Source organism: Heloderma suspectum, chromosome 1, assembly GCF_057233095.1.
Source record: "Heloderma suspectum isolate Gila_16-S chromosome 1, 16-S_ref, whole genome shotgun sequence".
Classification (NCBI taxonomy): domain Eukaryota; kingdom Metazoa; phylum Chordata; class Lepidosauria; order Squamata; family Helodermatidae; genus Heloderma; species Heloderma suspectum.
Genome location: NC_139458.1, coordinates 174,039,108 through 174,058,568, shown reverse-complemented (window position 1 = coordinate 174,058,568; position 19,461 = coordinate 174,039,108). Strand labels below are relative to the sequence as shown.

Below are 19,461 nucleotides of genomic sequence, written 5' to 3'. Positions count from 1 at the left end.
CAGCTGAATGTGCAGGCATTGTTGGGGGCATGGCCAGAGGGGACATTTCCTGTCCCCCCCACCCCTGCCTCCACACATTATTTGAATGCAAGGAAGGGATCATCTGACTAGAGAAGCTGATGTCCAGTATTCCTGCACTATGGGCAAGAAGGTCTGAATGTGGACTAAAGGGAATGGGGTGGGGATAGGTAATTAATCCACATTGAAATGGTTGCAAGTTTGGGAGCAGGGGAAGTGCATGCTGAGGAGGAAATAGGAGAAAAAAATTCATGAGCATCATGAGACATGTCCTTGGGGAAGGACAAGGTTTCCGTGAAGCAGTCCCACAAGGCTGGAATACCACAGGACTAGCTAGGTGGGTCTCTTGGCAATCTGAGGTTATCCAGAACTTAGGGTTTGACACTTGCAGGTACTTGGGCAATCAGGCCCCATCACCACCTTCAAGCACCTTGGCCAGGAGTTCCATTTCTACCTAGCTCCATTTCTAGGTGTAAGCCAGAGTGGAGTTGCCCCCAAAAGGACGAGCAATTGGGTTATTTTAGTTTATATCTCGCCTTTTTGGCCCTCCATGCAGCTTTCAATAAATGCAGCCTGGATCAATCCCTTTGTTCTTATTATGCTTTGGGCCAGCCTTGTGTTTAATATCTCACTTAGCCAACACAGGCGACAAGGAATTCCATGGGACGAGTGATGATTGTTTCATCCCTCCTCTGCCAGGTCACTGCACTTCTATGCTGACCAGAGAGGAGGAGGTTCCCCCTGCTCTGTGTCCAGCGTGGATACACAGCATGCTGGATGGATCATTCTGTCTCTCCTCCACCAAGCTCCTTGGTTTCTGGGCTGGCTGTGGAGGAGGCTGCAGCCCTCCTCTATGCCTGGCACAGAACTACAGCAGGCTGGTAGAGGAGGGACAGATAGCGAACTGTCCCTTCTCTGGCAACCCACTTGGTAGAAGTGGTGTTATTTTTTTAGCCTGCCATATTTACTTCCAAGTAAATCTCACTGGTTTCAATGGGACTTACTCCCTAGTAAACCTGCATAGGATTGCAGGCTGAAAGCCTCATATTCCTTACTTCCTGTGATGGTGACCTGATAAATGATAATTAGCAGTTATATTCACTGCTGGTTTCTGAGTAGTTCGTTAATAATTATTTAAATACCTTGCTGAATATTGAAAATCTTCTCTTTCCCTCCAGACCTATTATAAAAACGACTATCATGACCTAATAGCCAAAGGGCACAATGTACTGGGTGATGCTATTCCAATTACTCTAGCCAAGGCTTCAAGAAACATTGCTAGTGATGTAAGTATCTATATCTGCTCAATTCTCTGTGTTATTGAAGTTGGTCATAGGGATTTTGCTATCCTGTGCAGACTATTCAGATACAACATCCTTTCACACAATCCCCTCTCCACATTGGATTATTGGATCTCCTACTTACTCATCTTCCCTGCCTATATGGCTTGTTATGCCTTGATGAGACGTCCCTTACTGCTTTTGCCCCCACTCTACTGTTAGTTAGCTACCGTAGGTGGGTGGGTGGGTGTCCCTAGCTTGCCCCCTTACGTACTGAAAACAGATGTATATCTGTCATTGCTTTTATTGGTGAAACTGAATGGATGATTTTATAGGAGCTGAAAGAGATTTGGAGTAGGCTGTGTAAATCCATACAGATAACATTCTTACTAAATATTCGTACCCCACTCTTCCCAGGCAGTTTGATCATCTGTGCATGCTTGTTCCCATAGGGCAATGGTGGGGGACATGTGGTTCTCCAGACGTTGTAAGACTCCAATAACCATCAGTCCCAGTCAGCAGAACCAATGGCCAGGGATGATGGGGGTTATGGTCTAGCATCATCTGGGGGGTCACATGTCCCCACCCCTGCCATAGGAGATTCTGTTTTTGAAGGGTTCCTATTATGACGTTCTTGATGCCTCACCTAGGAGATCTTTCCTTCATTACTAATATAAAAATGGGTGCTTGTTCACCAAGTCTCAGTATCCACGCACAACTCCTGTACTGTCTCTCTGTCTTTCTCATTGGAACTCTAGTACAAATACAAAGAAGCTTATGAGAAGGCAAGAGGAAAACATGTTGGTTTCAGAAGCCTGCAGGACGATCCTAAGCTTGTCCATTCTATGAATGTGGCAAAGATGCAGTCTGAACGTGAGTACAGGAAGGACTACGAGAAGAGCAAGACTTGCTATCACACGCCTGTGGAGATGGTCAGTATCCAAGCTGCCAAGCAGGCTCAGGATGTAGCCTCTAATACCCACTACAAACACCTGATCCATCAATATACCTACCTGCCAGATGCCATGAGCGTTGATCTAGCAAGGAACATGATGCAAATTCAAAGTGATGTAAGTATTCCTATTTTCAAAATGTCACTGGTTCCAAACCACAACACAGTGTAGTTTTCCATCTCTCTGGGATGGCGTCTGTTTTCAAAAATTATTTCTAAGGTTAAGAATTAACCATTCATTTTTAACAGAGCTTTCTAAACACAGGGTCAGATTGGGCATTTTCCAGGCTCCCCTAGCTATTTAGATGGCTTACAAAAGAAAGAAAAGGAAGCATAGAGATCCTATAGTGCCTTGGCTCCTCTCTCACACCTGCATAATTTCCCATCCCCATATACGTAACAATTGCCCTAACTTGGCAAGGGAGATCTGTCTCACGGATGATGTATCCAAATGGGGAAGTGAACCACAACAGTCTCTCACTGGACTTAACAGATGTGTTACGTGGGATTTCCTTTCTAAAGCCAGGGTTTGCATACAACAAGAGCGGGAACCTAAATATGAAGTCACTTCCCTCCCACCTGCCCACCCATACATGGGAGTGTTGTAGTAGTTAGTACCTAACAACTGGCATACCAGGTCATATGCCTATCTATATTCTGTGGAGCGTTCCAAAGAAAAATCTAAAACATTTTATCTGTCCTGCCAGATTCAAATGTAGCCAGTCAGATGTATGTGATTATCAGGGGGTGGCATGGTGGTGGGACAGAGGAGGCAGCTGCCTTGTGTACTTCTTCCTTTGAAATGTTTTCCCCTGAACGTCTACCTTTGAATTCCTCTTTGGTTTTACCCACAGAAAGTTTACAAAGAAGACTACAACAGCTGGTTCAAAGGAATTGGATGGAGTCCTTTAGGCTCTCTGGATCTAGAGAAAGTTAGAAAGGCTGGAGAGGCATTAAATGAACAGAAATATCGGCAACACCCAGACACACTGAAGTTCACAAGTTTGATAGATTCGATGCCAATGGTTTTGGCTCAACACAACACCAAACAGCTGAGTGATGTAAGTTCATGCAAATGCGAGTCTGCCATATTTCAAATTACACACATAAACAAGCAATGTTGGTGAGATCTATAACATCCATACTAAATCATTACTTCGTTCCAATTTCCAATTCAATGCCTTAACTTTAAGCATATCAGGAATTCCTACAGAGGTTATTTCATATAGCCCATTCAGAGTTGCTAGTCCCAGCCTGCAGAGCCTTTGACTGGATTTTCTCTCTTCCACTGCTAGCTGTACAGGAAGCCTTTATAGCTGCTGGTATATATAGCCCCACCTCTATGGGCTCAGGAAGCTGTACAGCCTCAACCTGGGCCTAGCTGGCCCTTAATCTGCTACTTCTAGAGGAGCTAAATTTTGCTCCGAGCTGGATAGCCAGATACCAGCCACTCCGTAAACAGGGTAAACCTTGCACGTATTGAATAACAATAAATGGATTGTTTTCCTTTTAGATAAGCTATAAGGTAGAGGGTGAGAAAGTTAAACACAAGTATCACTTGGATCCGGATGTTCCTCAGTTTATTCAAGCAAAAGTCAATGCCTACAACCTAAGTGATGTGAGTACTTGACTGTTTGTTATCAAACTCTTATCTTTAGAAAACTTGAATTTGGTATCTTTGTTTTATTAGCTTCACACTCAGCCTTTCATCTCTCTATATATTTTTAAACTTTGGGTTAGGTAAAATAATAGTGCCCTTGTTAGCTATAATGGTTATGAATTCTGTTTTGGACTGAAGCTGCCAAACCTTATTATTTGATATCCATGTTTTTATACAAATATATTGTGGGTTGTCTGTAATGATGGCAGAGTCCCAACTGGTCTTTGTATAATAAAGTACTCAGTATAATACAGTAATATTGCCCTTTCACTGCATTGTTAGACTTACATGTGGTAAGAATTTTGACAGTTCTGTTTGGGAGGTGGTGGGCTCTCCGTCATTGGTGGTTTTTAAGCAGAGGCAGGAGGGCTGTCTGTCAGGGATGCTGTAGTAGTTTCATCCTGCATTGTAGATCTTGCATTGAGCAGGGAGTTGGAGCGGTTGACTTCCAAGGTTCTTTCCAGCTCTAAAATTCTATTATTCTAAGAAAAAAAAATTCTTCTCTTTAAGACTTCTTACAAAGCGGACTGGAAGAAGTTGATTGCCAAAGGATATGATCTGAAGCCAGATGCCATTCCTATAATTGCTGCAAAAGCTTCACGAAACATTGCCAGTGATGTAAGTGGAATTTGGATAAAAACTCTTAAGCTGCCTTCTGTTGAGCCAGATCATTGGCCTGTGTAGCCTAGGGCTGTCTTCTCTCAATGGCAGTGACTCTTTAAGGTCTCAGGCATGGTTTTTTCCCCTCACCCCTGCTACCTGTGATCCTTTAATCAGAGATGCAAGGAACTGAGCCTAGGATGCAATTAGGGATGTCGGACAAATCTGCAACAGAATCAAATGGGTTTGGACATAGAATGAATCTGACCTGTGGGTTCCACGGTGGACTGGCTTTTCCTGAGTTGCACAGATTCTGCAGACTTGCAGACTGGTTTTTTTACTTATCAGAATTTTACACAAATTAGTTGTAGAAAAATAAGTAAAGTTAAAAAAAAAACCCAGCTAAAATGAGCATTTCTCTCATTGGCTAAAGCATGAGAATGCACATGGGGGGAAGTTGTGCATTGGGGGGGGGGATTTGCACATTTTTGCAAATGTGAATTTGTGAAAATTTGGGAAATTGGAAAAAATCCGATTCCGTCAATGAGCAAGTGATAGAATGAAAGGCACCTGACAATCTGTGAAATGCAGACAGAAAGGATTTTACAAAATCCATACATCCCTAGCTGCAGTGCAGATGTTCCCCCAGCTGTGTCCCCTTCCTGTATTGTAACTTGTAACATTGTACCACAAGGATAATGGACTGTTTTATTTTTAGTAATGGGTTCATCTATGCTGCTAAGGAATCAGTAGAACTTATGCAGACTTCAGAAACTATTAAATACTCCAGTCTCTTTCTAATCCAAACCGTCATCGGTGAATACTTTTGACTAGAGAAAAGCCATCTTTGTCTCGTAACACTGACATTATAGAAGTGCTTGAGATTTTAATGAAGTTCATTGTACAGTACCTATACATTCTGCAGAATGGAATTTCTCCATCCCTGTTCATCCTGTTCTTCTAATGTAACTACATCAGTGGGCAGGAGATTCCTAGTTCAGTCAACATTGGGATGGGCAATTACACAAGCCTTAGAACAGGAAGAGAGGAACTTTGTTTGAAAAAATACCAAGAAAAACTTAGATACCGCTCAGGTTCTACTCATAGGGTTTATCCAATGTTAATCCTACTTAGTCTCATTGAAACGAATGGCACTTCAGTTGGACTAACACTGGATACAACCCATAACTTTTTCTTGATCACTGGCCATCAAGAGTTGTATCTAATGTTAATCCTACCTAGAGTAAGCCCATTAAAATGAATAGGACTTAAGTTAGACTAATGTTGGATACAGCCTTTTGGACACAACCTCAAGGGTGATCAACGTGACCATTTCTCAGGCACCACGGCCCCTGTTTTATTCTCTTTTGAATAAAAGAGAGGGGAGAGGTTGTCCACCTTTTTCAACCACTTCCATATCAAACTAGAAGCAGTCAGAAGCTTCATTTTCTCTTCTCAGACTGATAGGATGACTGTTTGCAGGTAGGAAGCATAGTGAAATGGGGTAAAATGAAGCTTCCAAAAAAAAAAGTTAACATAGGGAGAGGGCCTTGGAGAAGTGCAAAGCAGGGCATGAGGGGACCAAAAAAGAAGAGAATACAGTTTTCTGGAGTTGGGTTAAAATAACTGGAAATTATATTGGAAAGGCTTTGACAGACAGAAAGTAACAGTAGTTGAAGGCAACAATAGGAACAAGTATCAACTGCTGATATACAATTTTCTCAATGTGTTGTGTTGATTCTCTACATGTCCCCTGCTGTTAAATTGTTTACATTTGCTTATTTTGATTTGTTTATCTCTAGTACAAGTATAAGGAGTCATATGAGAAAGAGAAAGGAAAACAAGTTGGCTTCCGTAGTCTGCAAGATGATCCTAAATTGGTCCATTATATGAATGTGGCCAAACTACAGTCAGAGCGTGAATACAAGAAGGACTATGAAAACACCAAGACTAAGTATCACTCGCCTTTGGATATGGTCAGTGTGGTGGCTGCTAAGAAAGCCCAGGATGTGGTTACTGAAACAAACTACAGACATCATCTACATAACTACACCCTTTTGCCTGATGCCATGAGTGTGGAGTTGTCAAGGAACAGCATGCAGATTCAGAGTGATGTATGTAATCTCAAAATTGATAACACTATTGTGCCTAAGATTGTAGATGCTAATTAAAAGCTTGGGGAGAACCAAGGCAGGGTGCCCTGCTAGGCATCTATATCTTTGGGTTTGTTCTCAGAGTTTCTATTAGGACTCAGATCATGTGGATTGACCTGACATAAAGCATATTGTGCTCTGGTATTCTCTGATATCACTACACTTCTAACAATATGTGTCTCATGAACCCCACAATTAATCTGTGGAATTAATGGGCTTCAATAAAGGATGGAACAGGAGAGATCCCCAAATTTATTAGTGAAGTACTGGCTTCATCTCCTTAATTTTACTACAAGTCCACAGTCACCATAAACTCAATGGGTTGGATCCAGCTTTCCCTGACACAAGTTCTCCTCACAAAGTTCCACTCAGAATACTCCTTCAAAACTTCAGTATGGAGTATCCTGAAGGGAAAGCATCCTCTTGCTTGAGGACAGAACTTTTGTTCAAGAAGGATATATTCTTCCAGTTCAGAAGACAGCATTTCTTCTGGATGCTGGATGGGACATGGACCTATCACCCCAACTTTAGCTCACATTATGACACTGGAGGAATGTATTGCTTTGGGATGTTGTGAAAGTTGAAACTAATTTGATTCCCATTAAAATTATTTCCCCCTTTTTTCTTTCCTTCAAGAATCTTTACAAAACAGATTTCAATACCTGGCTGAGAGGAATAGGTTGGGTGCCAATTCAGTCCCTGGAAGTGGAGAAGGCAAAGAAGGCCACAGACATTCTTAGTGAACAGAAATATCGTCAGCACCCAGACAAGTTGAAATATACCATTGACATGGATGCCATGGAGCAGGTGCTTGCTAAGCAAAATGCCCATACCATGAATAAGGTAAACAACAACAACAACACACTAGAACATTGCTCATGAAAGCTTTTATGTTTCAGGTTTAGGACTGAAGTGTCTAGGTAAAGATATGCTTATTTGTCAGAGTTCACTAGTAGGTAGCACTTACTGGAAAATTACATGTAGAAGTGATTAGGTTTTAAGAAACACCCAAATAAATGGATGGACAGTGGATTGATCACAGACAAAAGGAAGTACTTCACACAAGGCATATTTATGGAATGTGGTGATGACCACTGGCTTAAAAAGAAATCCATGGAGGATAGGTCTACCAATGGCTATTAACCATGATAGCTAAGGGTCAAACTAGAGTATACATTAAATGCATGAGCAGGGGCAGTCACTATTGCCTTTACTTCCTGATCATTGGCTTTCTGGAAGCATCTGATGGGTATAGATGTGCAAACCCACTCCCATCCGGGTTCTCTGGGCTCCCGCGCCGCCCCTGGCCCTGCTCACCAGTCCCCAGACCACTCCCGAGCCTCTTCTGTGCTCAGAGAGCAGCCTGCACTCACCCTGGTGGCCTTGTTGAGCTGTGCGGTAGCCATTTTTTGAAAAATAAAATAGCGATCGCAAAAATGCGCATTTTCGTGCAAACGCAAATATGTGCATTTTACGATCAACATTTTATTTTTCAAAAAATAGCAACAGCGGAGCTGAACGAGGCCACTGGAGTGAGTATGGGCCACTCTCTGAAGGGGGGCAGGGGCTTGGAGAGCGGGGCTCAGGGGTGCAGGCATGGGGGGTTTCTGCCAGATTCCCAGACAGAATTGGGCACCTGCACCGTCCCTACTGATGGAGACTGTGGGAAACAGGATGCTAGATTAGATAGACCTTTAGTCAGATCCAGCAGGACTCTTATGTTCATTTGCCTCTATACCTACCTCATAGTGCTGTTGTGGGTATGGGGAAGACTTGTACACTGCCCTGAGCTCCTTGGAAGAAGGGTGAGATATAAATTAAATTAATCTGGTTGCTGGAGAAAATGCTGTGTGGAAGGTTCTTGGTATACTGTGGCCCAGCCTTAGATTTTGGGACTTTAACTCCCATCAGCCCCAGTCAGCATGGCCAATGGTCAGGCATTCTGGGAACTGTAGTCCATTAGGTTGGGGAAGGGTGCTATAGCCAGTTGGCAGATGATCTCACCAATGATACCGTGTGGACAAAAAAGAGGATCAATGTGGGACAAATGTGTGTGGGCTGCAAGGATTAGAAGTGCATGGGAGAGACATCCAACCCCCTTCTGACCTGCGCTCACTCTCTTGTGCCATAATTGCATGTTGCCCAACTGCACAATCAAGTAATTAAAGATGTCTTCGTTAAGATTTAATAATTCAAGAAAACCTTGCATTATTGATAACTGGAGTGGAGCATATTCTTGAGTGTAATAAGCAAATGTAATGGTAAAACAAAGCTTCATGTAAAGTGGTGACACCATCTGGTTTGTAACATCATAGGGGGCAGGGACCTCTTTGTGTATGTGTATGTGTGTGGGGGGGAGTCATTGTACATTGATGGCACAATATGTGTGTAAACAAACAAATATTTTTCAGCTTACAAAAAAGCCAAGTAAATAGTGGTATTTTAAAGCCAAACCATTTTTTTAAACTGCAGAGGCTGTACACTGAAAAATGGAACAAAGAAAAGACTGATGTTCATGTGATGCCTGACACACCGGAAATACTCTTGTCCAAAGTCAACCAAGTCACCATGAGTGATGTAAGGTCTTAAATGGCAACAGCAGTTTCAAATGTACCCTTAAAGTTTGTGTCACTTTTAGGCTAAATTTTGAAAGTGAAGATACCAATTGTATGAGAAGTGTATTCTGTTTTTGTTCTTCAGTTGTTGTTGTTTTAAAACAAACTTTCCTGTTTGGAACAGAAACTATACAAGGCTGGTTGGGAAGAAGAGAAGAAGAAAGGTTATGATCTGAGGCCAGATGCCATCTCAATAAAAGCAGCCAAAGCTTCCAGGGACATTGCAAGTGATGTATGTTTAATTTTTTCATTGCCTTGATGTCAGGGTGGAAACTGAACCGATAGAACCCCAGAGCAGTTCTGATTCTGGGGAGGATCAGCAATCCGTGGGAGAGGAGCCAGCTCATCCCTCACAAGCACAGCAGCTGGCAGAGATTCCTTCTGCCAGCATTCCTGAGATAGACAGTGACCCTGGCAGTGAGAGAGTGTGGGAGGGGGGCTTGCTAGATGCTCGAAGCAGACGCAGGGAGCGACGAGTGATGGAGGGCGCGGAAAGGAGGCGTAGCGCCCGTTTGGCACGCAAGCAACGGTTGCGTCCCGTGGACCCAAGGGAAAGAGGGAGGATCTCTCCCTAGCCCATAAGTTCAGGGTCTTCCCATGATTCTCCTTCAAATGGGGACCAACTGCCTACCCGGACAATAGGCTACTCTGCTGTTCATTGCTTAGTCGCTGGTGATTAGCATCTGAAAGAGTCATTAAGTTGTAAAAGGATTAAAGCCTTGAAAAGAATCGTTTTGTCTGTGTCTTGAGTTGGCTATTGGAGTGTACTGAAAGAGGCCGCTAGGGTGCTTCTGACACTTAATGAGAAAAGACTGATTTATTCCTATGCAGACCATCTCAATTACCCACCACTAATGTTTGGATTGTTTGTGTTCTCTGAAACACAGATTTGGTTTGGAAAATCTGAGGAATGGTTCTTATACTCTTTCTTTTATAAGCTTCCTTTGGACCCCATAGGCTTTGTAGTTGCCCCAGCACATACCCACATATGGTCCTGCAAGAATAGAATGCTTCTTTGTACAGTATATTTTAACCTGTAAATGTAGCCATCTGTTGATTGCATTCACTTTTAGACAGCTTTCAGTAAATAGCGCTAGAGGTAATTAAATAAGGGCACAATCCTATGCATGTTTAAACAGAGAAAAGGCCTACAACTCCCAGCATGCCCCAGCCAGCCTTGTGCAGAATAGTGTTTCCCAGCCTTTTCATTTAGAAATTTATTTATTTTTTAAAGAGATATATAACAGAGATACATGGAACAATTTATATGAAATGTAAAATATGTGGTTAGCCACTTTCAATAATGTAGCAATCTTTAGTAACTACTGAAAAGCCCAGGTCGCCATGGGTGCTAGTAGTTTGAAGGCAAAACATACAGTTTTTTGACCCCTGCTATGTCAGTCCTCCAGAAGCTATATGGAGGTTACTTTCCTTCAGTGCAACCAAGGACTTTTAGCCTTCGCTTCCTCACATCTGTCGTCACTGAACAACATTTGCTTCTTCCCCTCAGGCCTCGAGCCCACCTCCTTCTCTCTTCCCCCACATTTTAACACTCAGCTTTTCCTAGGGCTGCTCCTTTTCCTCCTCCACCACCTCAGAGCATTTGCTGCCACCTTCACTACCATCCCTGCCACCAATATGGCTGCTCTGAGAGTGGGCTAGACTCATAAAGCCCAAGGCCCTCCCTCCATCTCCACCTTTGTGTTTTTTTCCCTGTGTGGCATGGAGCTATGTAGGAGCTGTAGTTCCCTGATTGCCTAAGGCTCCTGGCCAGTACATAGAAACATACTGTTTGGCTATTAAAGCCTGAGCTTTGAATTTTTTTGAAATTTCAAAATTTTCTGCACATCTACCACTGCTCAAGCTTCAGGTTTTTTTTTAATAAACAAAATGGGTCTGGTATATCTCTACTAATAAGCATTATGCTAACATATTCTTATGTAGATTTTCATCTAATATATTTTTTTCCTCCCTCTACCCTGCTTACAGTACAAATACAAGCTGGCCTTTGAGCAAGCCAAGGGAAAGCAGATTGGATTCCGTAGCCTGGAAGATGACCCTAAGCTAGTGCACTTCATGCAAGTTGCTAAGATGCAATCAGAGCGTGAATACAAGAAGGACTATGAGAAGTCAAAGACCCACTTCCACACTCCAGTTGACATGTGCAGTGTAGTGGCAGCCAAGAAAGCACAGGAAGTGGCGACTGATATTAATTACAGGAATATTATCCATACTTATAATATTTTGCCTGATGCTATGAACCTTGAATTGGCCAAAAACATGATGCAGATACAGAGTGATGTAAGTAAAAGACTTAAAAAAAAACAACCTTCAGTTACAAAGTTAGACCATTTGATTCTGCAAACTCTTCTATCCATACTTACTGCTACCAAAGCAAATACTCTGCAGCTGTGAGAAAAGAGCAGGAAGGTATGACAGAGATGTTTGCCTATTTGTAGGCCAGAGACCAAACAGATGAATAATATACAAACTTTCACTGCCAACAATAACTTCACTTTTCTCCTGGAGAAGGAGGGTATATATTTAACTTCTGAGCCTATTTATGGAGCAACCCTCCAATTATGTAAGTTTTCATTAATGTTCATTGTCAAAGTCTCGGGTTTACCATCCAACAAGTTTCCCTGTGGGAAATACCTTGAATAGTCTGTGGGTTGTATCCAGTATTGATCCTACTTAGACTGAATGAAATGAATGGGACTTAAGTGAGACTAACATTGGTACAGCCCTATATGACATGTAAAATCATACTATAAATTTAATGCACAGAAATGGCCACATATTCTGATAAATGAGCATAGTGTTGCCATCTCATATAAAGGCTGCACAAATTATTTGGTAATTATAATTTTTTAAAATGCAACATAATGGAATTAATGCACATTTTAATGTCTGAAATATTTCCCCCCAAAGGGGGAAAAATGCAGTTGTTACCCCCAAAGGTAAAGTTGATCAGTACAAATAAATAATCACACAATGTATCAGATTACTTTTTATGTTTTTCCCTGCTGAGATGAGGCATGCAAAATTTGTCAATCAACACTGTTGTATTAAAATAAAAGGTAGTTTATTTCTCATCTGTTTTATTTCATTTTGTTTCCAGAACCAGTACAAAGCAGACTACGATGAATTCATGAAGGGGATGGGATGGGCTCCATTAGGATCTCTAGAAGCTGAGAAGAATAAGAAAGCCATGGAGATTGTCAGTGAGAAGAACTACAGACAGCATCCAGACAAACTGAAGTATTCTATTCTTATGGATTCCATGCCCATGGTCCTGGCTACAAGTAATGCAAAAATTATGGATGAGGTAAGCACTTAAGGGCACAGTCCTATGGAGACAGTGGTGAGCCTCCAGAGGCTGAAGGCTATCCAATGCAGCGTGACCAGAGCACAGAGGGGATCCTCTCCTCCATACTCTGGCCACCCTGCGTTTTTGGCTAGATAGGCAATTTCGCCTGTGTAGCCGGGAAGCTTCAGAGTGGGATTGGGGGGGAGGGGAGGCTGCATGACTCATAGGAAGCTGCATAAGACAGCTTCAGTGGTCTCCTCCCCTCCCTGCCCTCGGGACTGCCCCCTTTTTCCTGTCTCCGTGCTCTGTTTCTGAGAGTGGAAATGTAGCCAGCACAGAGAGGACCATGCCTGGCACAAGGGGGCAGGGGAAGCGATGGGGAGTGCAGTTTCTGGGAACCAAGGTCAGAGCCCTGGCTCCAACCTCAGTGTCCAGAAACTGAAAAATCTGATGTCCCCCAGACGCTGTCTAGGGGACAAAGGATTGCTTCCTAAGTATAACAGTTTTGTGATGGTACAGAAAAGTGGATCAGCCACACCATTCTGCAGAACAAGAAATTTTGAGATCATCAGTCTCACAGATTAATCCACTGCTTCTTGACTTAGGTGAGACTTGCATACACATAGAAGATAAAATTTCGCCGGATATGTTAATAAATGCATGAGTGGGCAGTTAGGCAGGAGGCAAACTCTGCTAATATGTATAAAATTACTAAATAATATTTATAGTCCAAATAATATTTCATTGTTGATTGTCCTGTTCAACAAATTGTTGCTGATTATGTTGCTTTGAGATCTGGTCAATATGCTTTACCAGTGTAGTCAGGGTTCAGTTGGTTTATGCAGTCCTCCACTCTCTGCTATGATGTATCCAATTTAGGGTGGATTAACATATCTGCTTTTCTCCTCATGAGAAGATGAGGTTCTCTATCAACTTATTGTGAGATCACTGCCCTTACTCAATTCCACATGTCTCTTGTCAATTAACCTCATTATGGGGGAAAACATTGACAAGAATATTTGCTAGTTGATCTTCTTGTTCTTGCTTATCGCAGAAAAGCTGCAACAGTTAATGAAAGATTTGGATTCTCTGGGGCATCTTTCTATACAGTTCTGTTTTATTGGTCAGAAAGTTCCTTCCAGATAGATAAACATGTTGCAGTCTTAGCACATGTTTGACATTTGTTTGGTGATTCCACATGACACAAAATAAATCTTCGATATATGCTGTGTTGGGCAGAACCAGGATCAATTGTGACTCTCAGAAGCTAAGGTGTAGTCAAGAACAGTAAGAAATAGGCTCATCCTACTATATTCAGCTCAAGAATTGTCCTCTACATTTATGAATATAAAGTAGGACTGAAATGTTTGATCAAAAAATTGGTTAGATTAATCAACTTTAAAATGTTGTAAGGTGTCTCTCATTACTCAGGCAGCAGTGTATGTGCACGTGTGTATGCGTGTATATATATAGTGCTTAGATCTAGAGTAGACCCACTGAAATCAATGGACTTAAGTTAGTCATGATTAAAGTAAGTCTCATTAATTTTAGTGGGTCGGCTCTAACCCTGGCAAAATCTGGATCCAGCCCATAGTTTTTAATACAAATATTTGTAAGTACTGCGATTCGCGAGCAGCAACTTAAGAGGCATTCCCATTTTTCTCACAAAGAAGAGGGAATGTCTCATTTAAGATGACGCCTGCTATGACACAACTGCACATTATCTAAAAACAAATAAAGGAGCCTTCTTGCTTTCCCAATACTGGTTTTACCATTATGCAAATTTAATAGATAGGTTTAATCATATCAGTTTTACTTGGTTATTTAGGTATTATATGATATACGATTAAGATTTTTTAAAATTGGGCAGCAATTTTAATTAAAGTTAATTTAATTGTGGGGATTGATTTTTATTATTGCTTTTATTTCTAGCAGTTGGAATCTAATTCCCTTGTATTGCAATAAGTGAAAAATCTTTGCTCCAGCGATGAATACGTTTCCTGGGAAAAGTTATAATTAGGGATGTTCACGTATATACATCATTGTAAATAAAAGTTTTCCAGAGATTAATTTTGTAGCAACATTTTCCAAGCTTAAAAAAACAAACAGTAGAACTGGACATTCAGGAGTGTCGTGTGAATGTGTTATATTGGGCCTAATTCATCCTTTAAAAAGACAATTGTAATGTTTGTTGTAAGTAATTTCTTTTGGGCAAATAATGATAGAAGCCTTACTTATATCCTTTCAGCACCTTTACAAAAAGGACTGGGAAGAAGACAAGACCAAGATTCACATCACACTGGATATTCCTGAGATTCTCTTGGCAAAAGTCAATGCATATAACATCAGCAACGTAAGTATGAGGGTTACTTATTTGCGGTTATATTCTGATCTCTTTTACTGCTAGGGATAATTAAAAGTGAAATATCAAACCTTATATTTAACAATTTGGTAAGAACTGCCTGTTTCTACCTCATAAGAGCTTAAGCATGAGTGAGGTAGGGTCATTAGCTACCATAATAACCTATTGACTTGGGATACAGTCCTGCCCTAATATTCCTAGGTAAGTCCCATTGACACTGACAATTAATGAATGAATTAATTAATGGCTGCAACCCTATATCATCTTACCTGGGAATAAGGCTCATTGAACTTAATGTGCTTACTTCTGAGTAGACACATATAGGATTGCACTGTGAAGTATTTATATCCCACCTTTCATTAAATATATATTTTCAAGGCAGCTTTCAGTAACTCAGTTGAAGCAAAAAGTCAAACAAAATCATCATTGTAAAAATGCAGTCAGCCAAAACCACTAAATCAAAGCAGCAGTAAAGCAAGAAAAATCATCCTGCAGATAAAAATGTCAGAATAAAGATTCACTAAAAGCCTGAGCAAATTTTAAAAAAGAAAGGAAGTTATCCTGGCACTTGAAGCTTATGAAAGAGGGCCTAATGTGAGCAATACTAGGGGCAACACTCCATATATGGAGTAACTAAGTACAGAATGGGAGACTTATTTATCACTTTTGTGAATTATCAACATAGATAATGAAAACGGAATTATGAGTGTCAAATGGAAAGTAAGTTAACAATGCTTTTGAAAAGCCTGAAAGTTTGAGCTTCACTGGCCATGTTTGGATGATGATAGGAACAAGTCTTTGGGCTGCACACACAGCCCTTTGCTTCTCTATTCGCACAAGCCAGCAAACAAAGTAGTTATCAAATTAACCATAGGTTCCCATTTCATCTGAACCCAGTAACTATGGTTAATGACTTCGGAACAAATTGAAGCCAGGATATTAGCCAGCTTCAAACCATGGCTTAATATCCTGGCTTGTTCCAAAGCCATTAACCATAGTTTTCCACTTCCGATGAAATGGAGACGATAGATAATGGAAAAGTCCCTGGTTTGTTTGCTCACTCGCACAAAGGTAGGAGCAAAGGGGCTGCAGGTGTAGCCAAAAGACTCATTCTCATCTCAGTTTATTAAGCTAATATGATCATCCAAACATGGCCTGGGTCCTCGTCTTGAAAGGAATTTCACAATGGTTTGATACAGAAATCTAGTCACTGACTGCAGGATGTAGTGATGGAATTTTCATCAAGCTGTCATGGTGGATTAGAGGTCTTAGGGGTGCATACAACAACAGACACTTGAGTATTTGGGAAGAAGAGCTGCCTAATGTGACACAGTACTTTATGCTGAGCGGTGTTTTCTTAGATTTTATCCAGACAATTTCTGATATGTATGGTCAATGCTGGAAAAGTTGTAAATGTTTTAGTTTGCACATAGTTAAGTGTACATTTTTTTGCATTTTTTATTTAGTTAATTAAAAAAATCTTCATTTTTTTTCTATACATAGAAAATGTACAAACTTTCCATGGAAGAAGATAAGAAGAAGGGATATGATCTCAGAGCTGATGCAATCCCTATTAAAGCTGCTAAAGCTTCCAGAGACATTGCCAGCGATGTAAGCTTTTAAGGGAAAGTAGTTTAATCTGCAATCCTGAATCTATTTACCTGGAAATAAGTCCCATTGGACTCAGTGGAACTTACTTCTGAGTAGACATGCAAATGATTGCACTGTTATGTTATAAAAGCTTGTGATCTATGCTGTTTCATTCTTAATTTCATTTGTATACTGAAATTATACACAGGTTGAATCCTGTGAATGGAGTTCAGTTTGTGGAAAGTGTGCTTCTGTCACCAACCTGGGAAAGCTCCATACTCCATTGTCCATGCTGGCTGGGGATGATGGGAATTGTAATCCAACACATCTGTGGGTGGGCACTGGGTTGGAGAAGGTTGTTCTAATGGAAAGAATGGAAGAGGAAACTTTTATCCATTCTTCCCCCTCCCTGTGGGCCTCTTGTGCTCCTAAAAATCTGCTCTGGAGAGTTGGAGAACTCTCAAGAACAGAATAGAAGGTGGTATCATGAACAGCAGTGGTGGTAAGGAATGGGTGAACACTGCCTTCCCCCCTCCATGAATGGAGGCTGCAGCTGCATCAAAGTATTTCTGAAAGGACTCTTTCCATGAACAAAAGGGCACACTTGGATCCAATCCATTGTATTCCCCACCACCACCCCTGTTTTTATGGTCAAGCATGTATCACCAGTGAGGTAACATTACAGTCCCAACCTTCCTGGGGTTACATTTTGCTTCTCTTCTGGTGTTTCTGTTTTCTTTGCAGTACAAATACAAACTAGGCTATGAACAGGACAAGGGTAAGCTTGTTGGCTTCCGCAGCCTCCAAGATGATCCAAAGCTTGTCCATTATATGCAAGTAGCTAAGATGCAGTCTGATCGTGAGTACAAAAAAGCCTATGAAACCAGCAAGACGAGGTACAACACACCTGCTGATACTTTCAGCGTCATGGCTGCCAAGGAAGCACAAGCAAATATCACCAACACCAACTATAAAAGGCTCATCCACAAATACATCCTTCTGCCTGATTCCATGAATGTGGAACTGGCCAGAAACATGAATCGGATTCAGAGTGACGTAAGATCCTGCTTTCTTTTTTTACTACCAGTTAATAGCGACTGTCTCTAGACATGTTTATATAGATGTTTTATGTGAGAACTGTTGAGCTGCAGTTGTGTTTTATTCTTCTCCACCTACAGCTTGAATACAAGCAAGATTACAATGAATGGTACAAAGGGCTTGGTTGGAGCCCAATGGGGTCACTGGATGTTGAAAAATCTAAGAAAGCCACAGACATTGCCAGTGATTCAAAGTACCGCCAGCACCCGAGCCTTTTCCCATTTAAGAAGCTGATGGACTCTATGGATATAGAACTTGCAAAGCACAATGCTGGTGTTATGAATAAGGTAACTGTTGCTACCCAGTGTAAAATAGTCCATCTAAACTATCAGTATACCACACCTTCGTCTTTCCAGCATGGTTTGAGCTTCAGCAGCTGTGTAGGGTTGTATTCAATGTTAGTTCTACTTAAAGAAGGCTTATTGAAATGAATGGGACTTAAGTAAGACCAACGTTGGATACAATCCATACAAGTAATACGCAGTATATTACTTACATTCTGATGGAGATGTTGGAAAGCATATCACTGACAAATTCCTTGAAGTAAATCCCAGCATTTTCACAGGATGTAACTGCTGCATAGCTAATTTTTCAACTGGTTGGTATCTTTAGTATTTCTGTTATCCATTTGACTTTATTTATTGCTAGCTTCCAACATTCTGGAATGCTCTGGCAGGACCAAAAAGAAACAAGAATGGGTCTATGCAGATACAGGTGTGAGGCGGTGCATGGAGGGACAAGCTTGATTCTTAATGGCTGGACACTCATCCCAATGTTCAAAGATACCCCTTTATTTTCTCCAGTGCAAGTAAAAGGATGTCATTCTTTCCTGTAGAAAATAGTAAAGTGCTGCACTTGGGAATACTGTTGGTAGTGAGTGCAAACTTGCCCTCCATTCACTTAAGTCTATTTAAGCAGCAATTAGAGAAACACATTTATAATTAATACATAGGTGGCATCTGACACCTGTGAAACTAAATCATATTAATTAGAACTGAAATTCTCCACCGTACTTGTGGGCAGAGAAATCTGGGAGACAATTTTACCGAATTTCTCCAGAGGGAGAAGAAATTCTCAACAGTTTCTCCCAGGTAGGGCTCCCCATTGGCAGGGCTTGTAGCATGGCATTTTTCTTTTTTGGTAAGGGTTTTGGGGTTTTTCATGCTGCAACAGCATCAACTGTCTTGGCAGCCTGGCCGCCAATTTGCACCAACTGCTGTGCACGTAGGCAGCGTTGTGTCTAGGTCCAGGGATGAGGTGGAGTTAGTGCTCTGTCAAAATCTGTCCTCTAATTTCCTGAAAGTTTTCTCCCCCCATGAAAGAGGCTTCCATTGTTCTGCCTCATTCAGGATGTTTTTTTAATTTGTGTTTGTGGTGTTTTTGAGCTTACCTAATCACAACTAGCATCCCAGGCTGCCTGCACGTCCTGATTTGAAAAAGCCCTATGGGAGGAATTACCTCATGGTGCTTTAAACTGGGCTTTAATTGAAGTGTAGGAAGCTGAGGAGGCTACAGGCTGCCAGAGAGATGATTGTAAAATGAAAAACAGGACACGTGTGCTCACTGCTTGGCCACCTCCTAAGTAAGGTAAGCCCAAGAAACCCAAACCCAGGATTTCTCAGAAATTTCTTCACCATTGAATTTATTTTTGGAAGCCATTTTTCTTCTATCAGACTGAATGAGAATGGTCGAAAAAAAAGTGGGAGAAATTTTCGGCACAGCTCTAATATTAACACAAATCTTTCCCCAAATAGTTGGAGAGGTTGTCAGGTCAAAGGTACTTTATTCCTTATGTGGTGGGCTTGTGAACACGTGAAGTATTT

At 41.3% G+C, this 19,461-nt stretch overlaps 1 protein-coding gene across 2 annotated transcripts in view; it reads left to right on the top strand.

Moving 5' to 3' along the window:
* Positions 1–19,461, top strand: part of NEB (nebulin) — a 245,400-nt gene that overhangs the window by 54,570 nt on the left and 171,369 nt on the right. For both annotated transcript variants that reach the window (XM_084810696.1, XM_084810706.1), the window contains exons 35-49: positions 1,197–1,304; positions 2,057–2,368; positions 3,105–3,311; positions 3,764–3,868; positions 4,421–4,528; positions 6,313–6,624; positions 7,300–7,506; positions 9,136–9,240; positions 9,403–9,510; positions 11,268–11,579; positions 12,400–12,606; positions 14,837–14,941; positions 16,454–16,561; positions 17,285–17,596; positions 17,719–17,925. In XM_084810696.1, the coding sequence (XP_084666822.1) occupies positions 1,197–1,304; positions 2,057–2,368; positions 3,105–3,311; positions 3,764–3,868; positions 4,421–4,528; positions 6,313–6,624; positions 7,300–7,506; positions 9,136–9,240; positions 9,403–9,510; positions 11,268–11,579; positions 12,400–12,606; positions 14,837–14,941; positions 16,454–16,561; positions 17,285–17,596; positions 17,719–17,925 (2,823 nt within the window). The remainder of the gene's footprint in view (positions 1–1,196; positions 1,305–2,056; positions 2,369–3,104; positions 3,312–3,763; positions 3,869–4,420; positions 4,529–6,312; positions 6,625–7,299; positions 7,507–9,135; positions 9,241–9,402; positions 9,511–11,267; positions 11,580–12,399; positions 12,607–14,836; positions 14,942–16,453; positions 16,562–17,284; positions 17,597–17,718; positions 17,926–19,461) is intronic.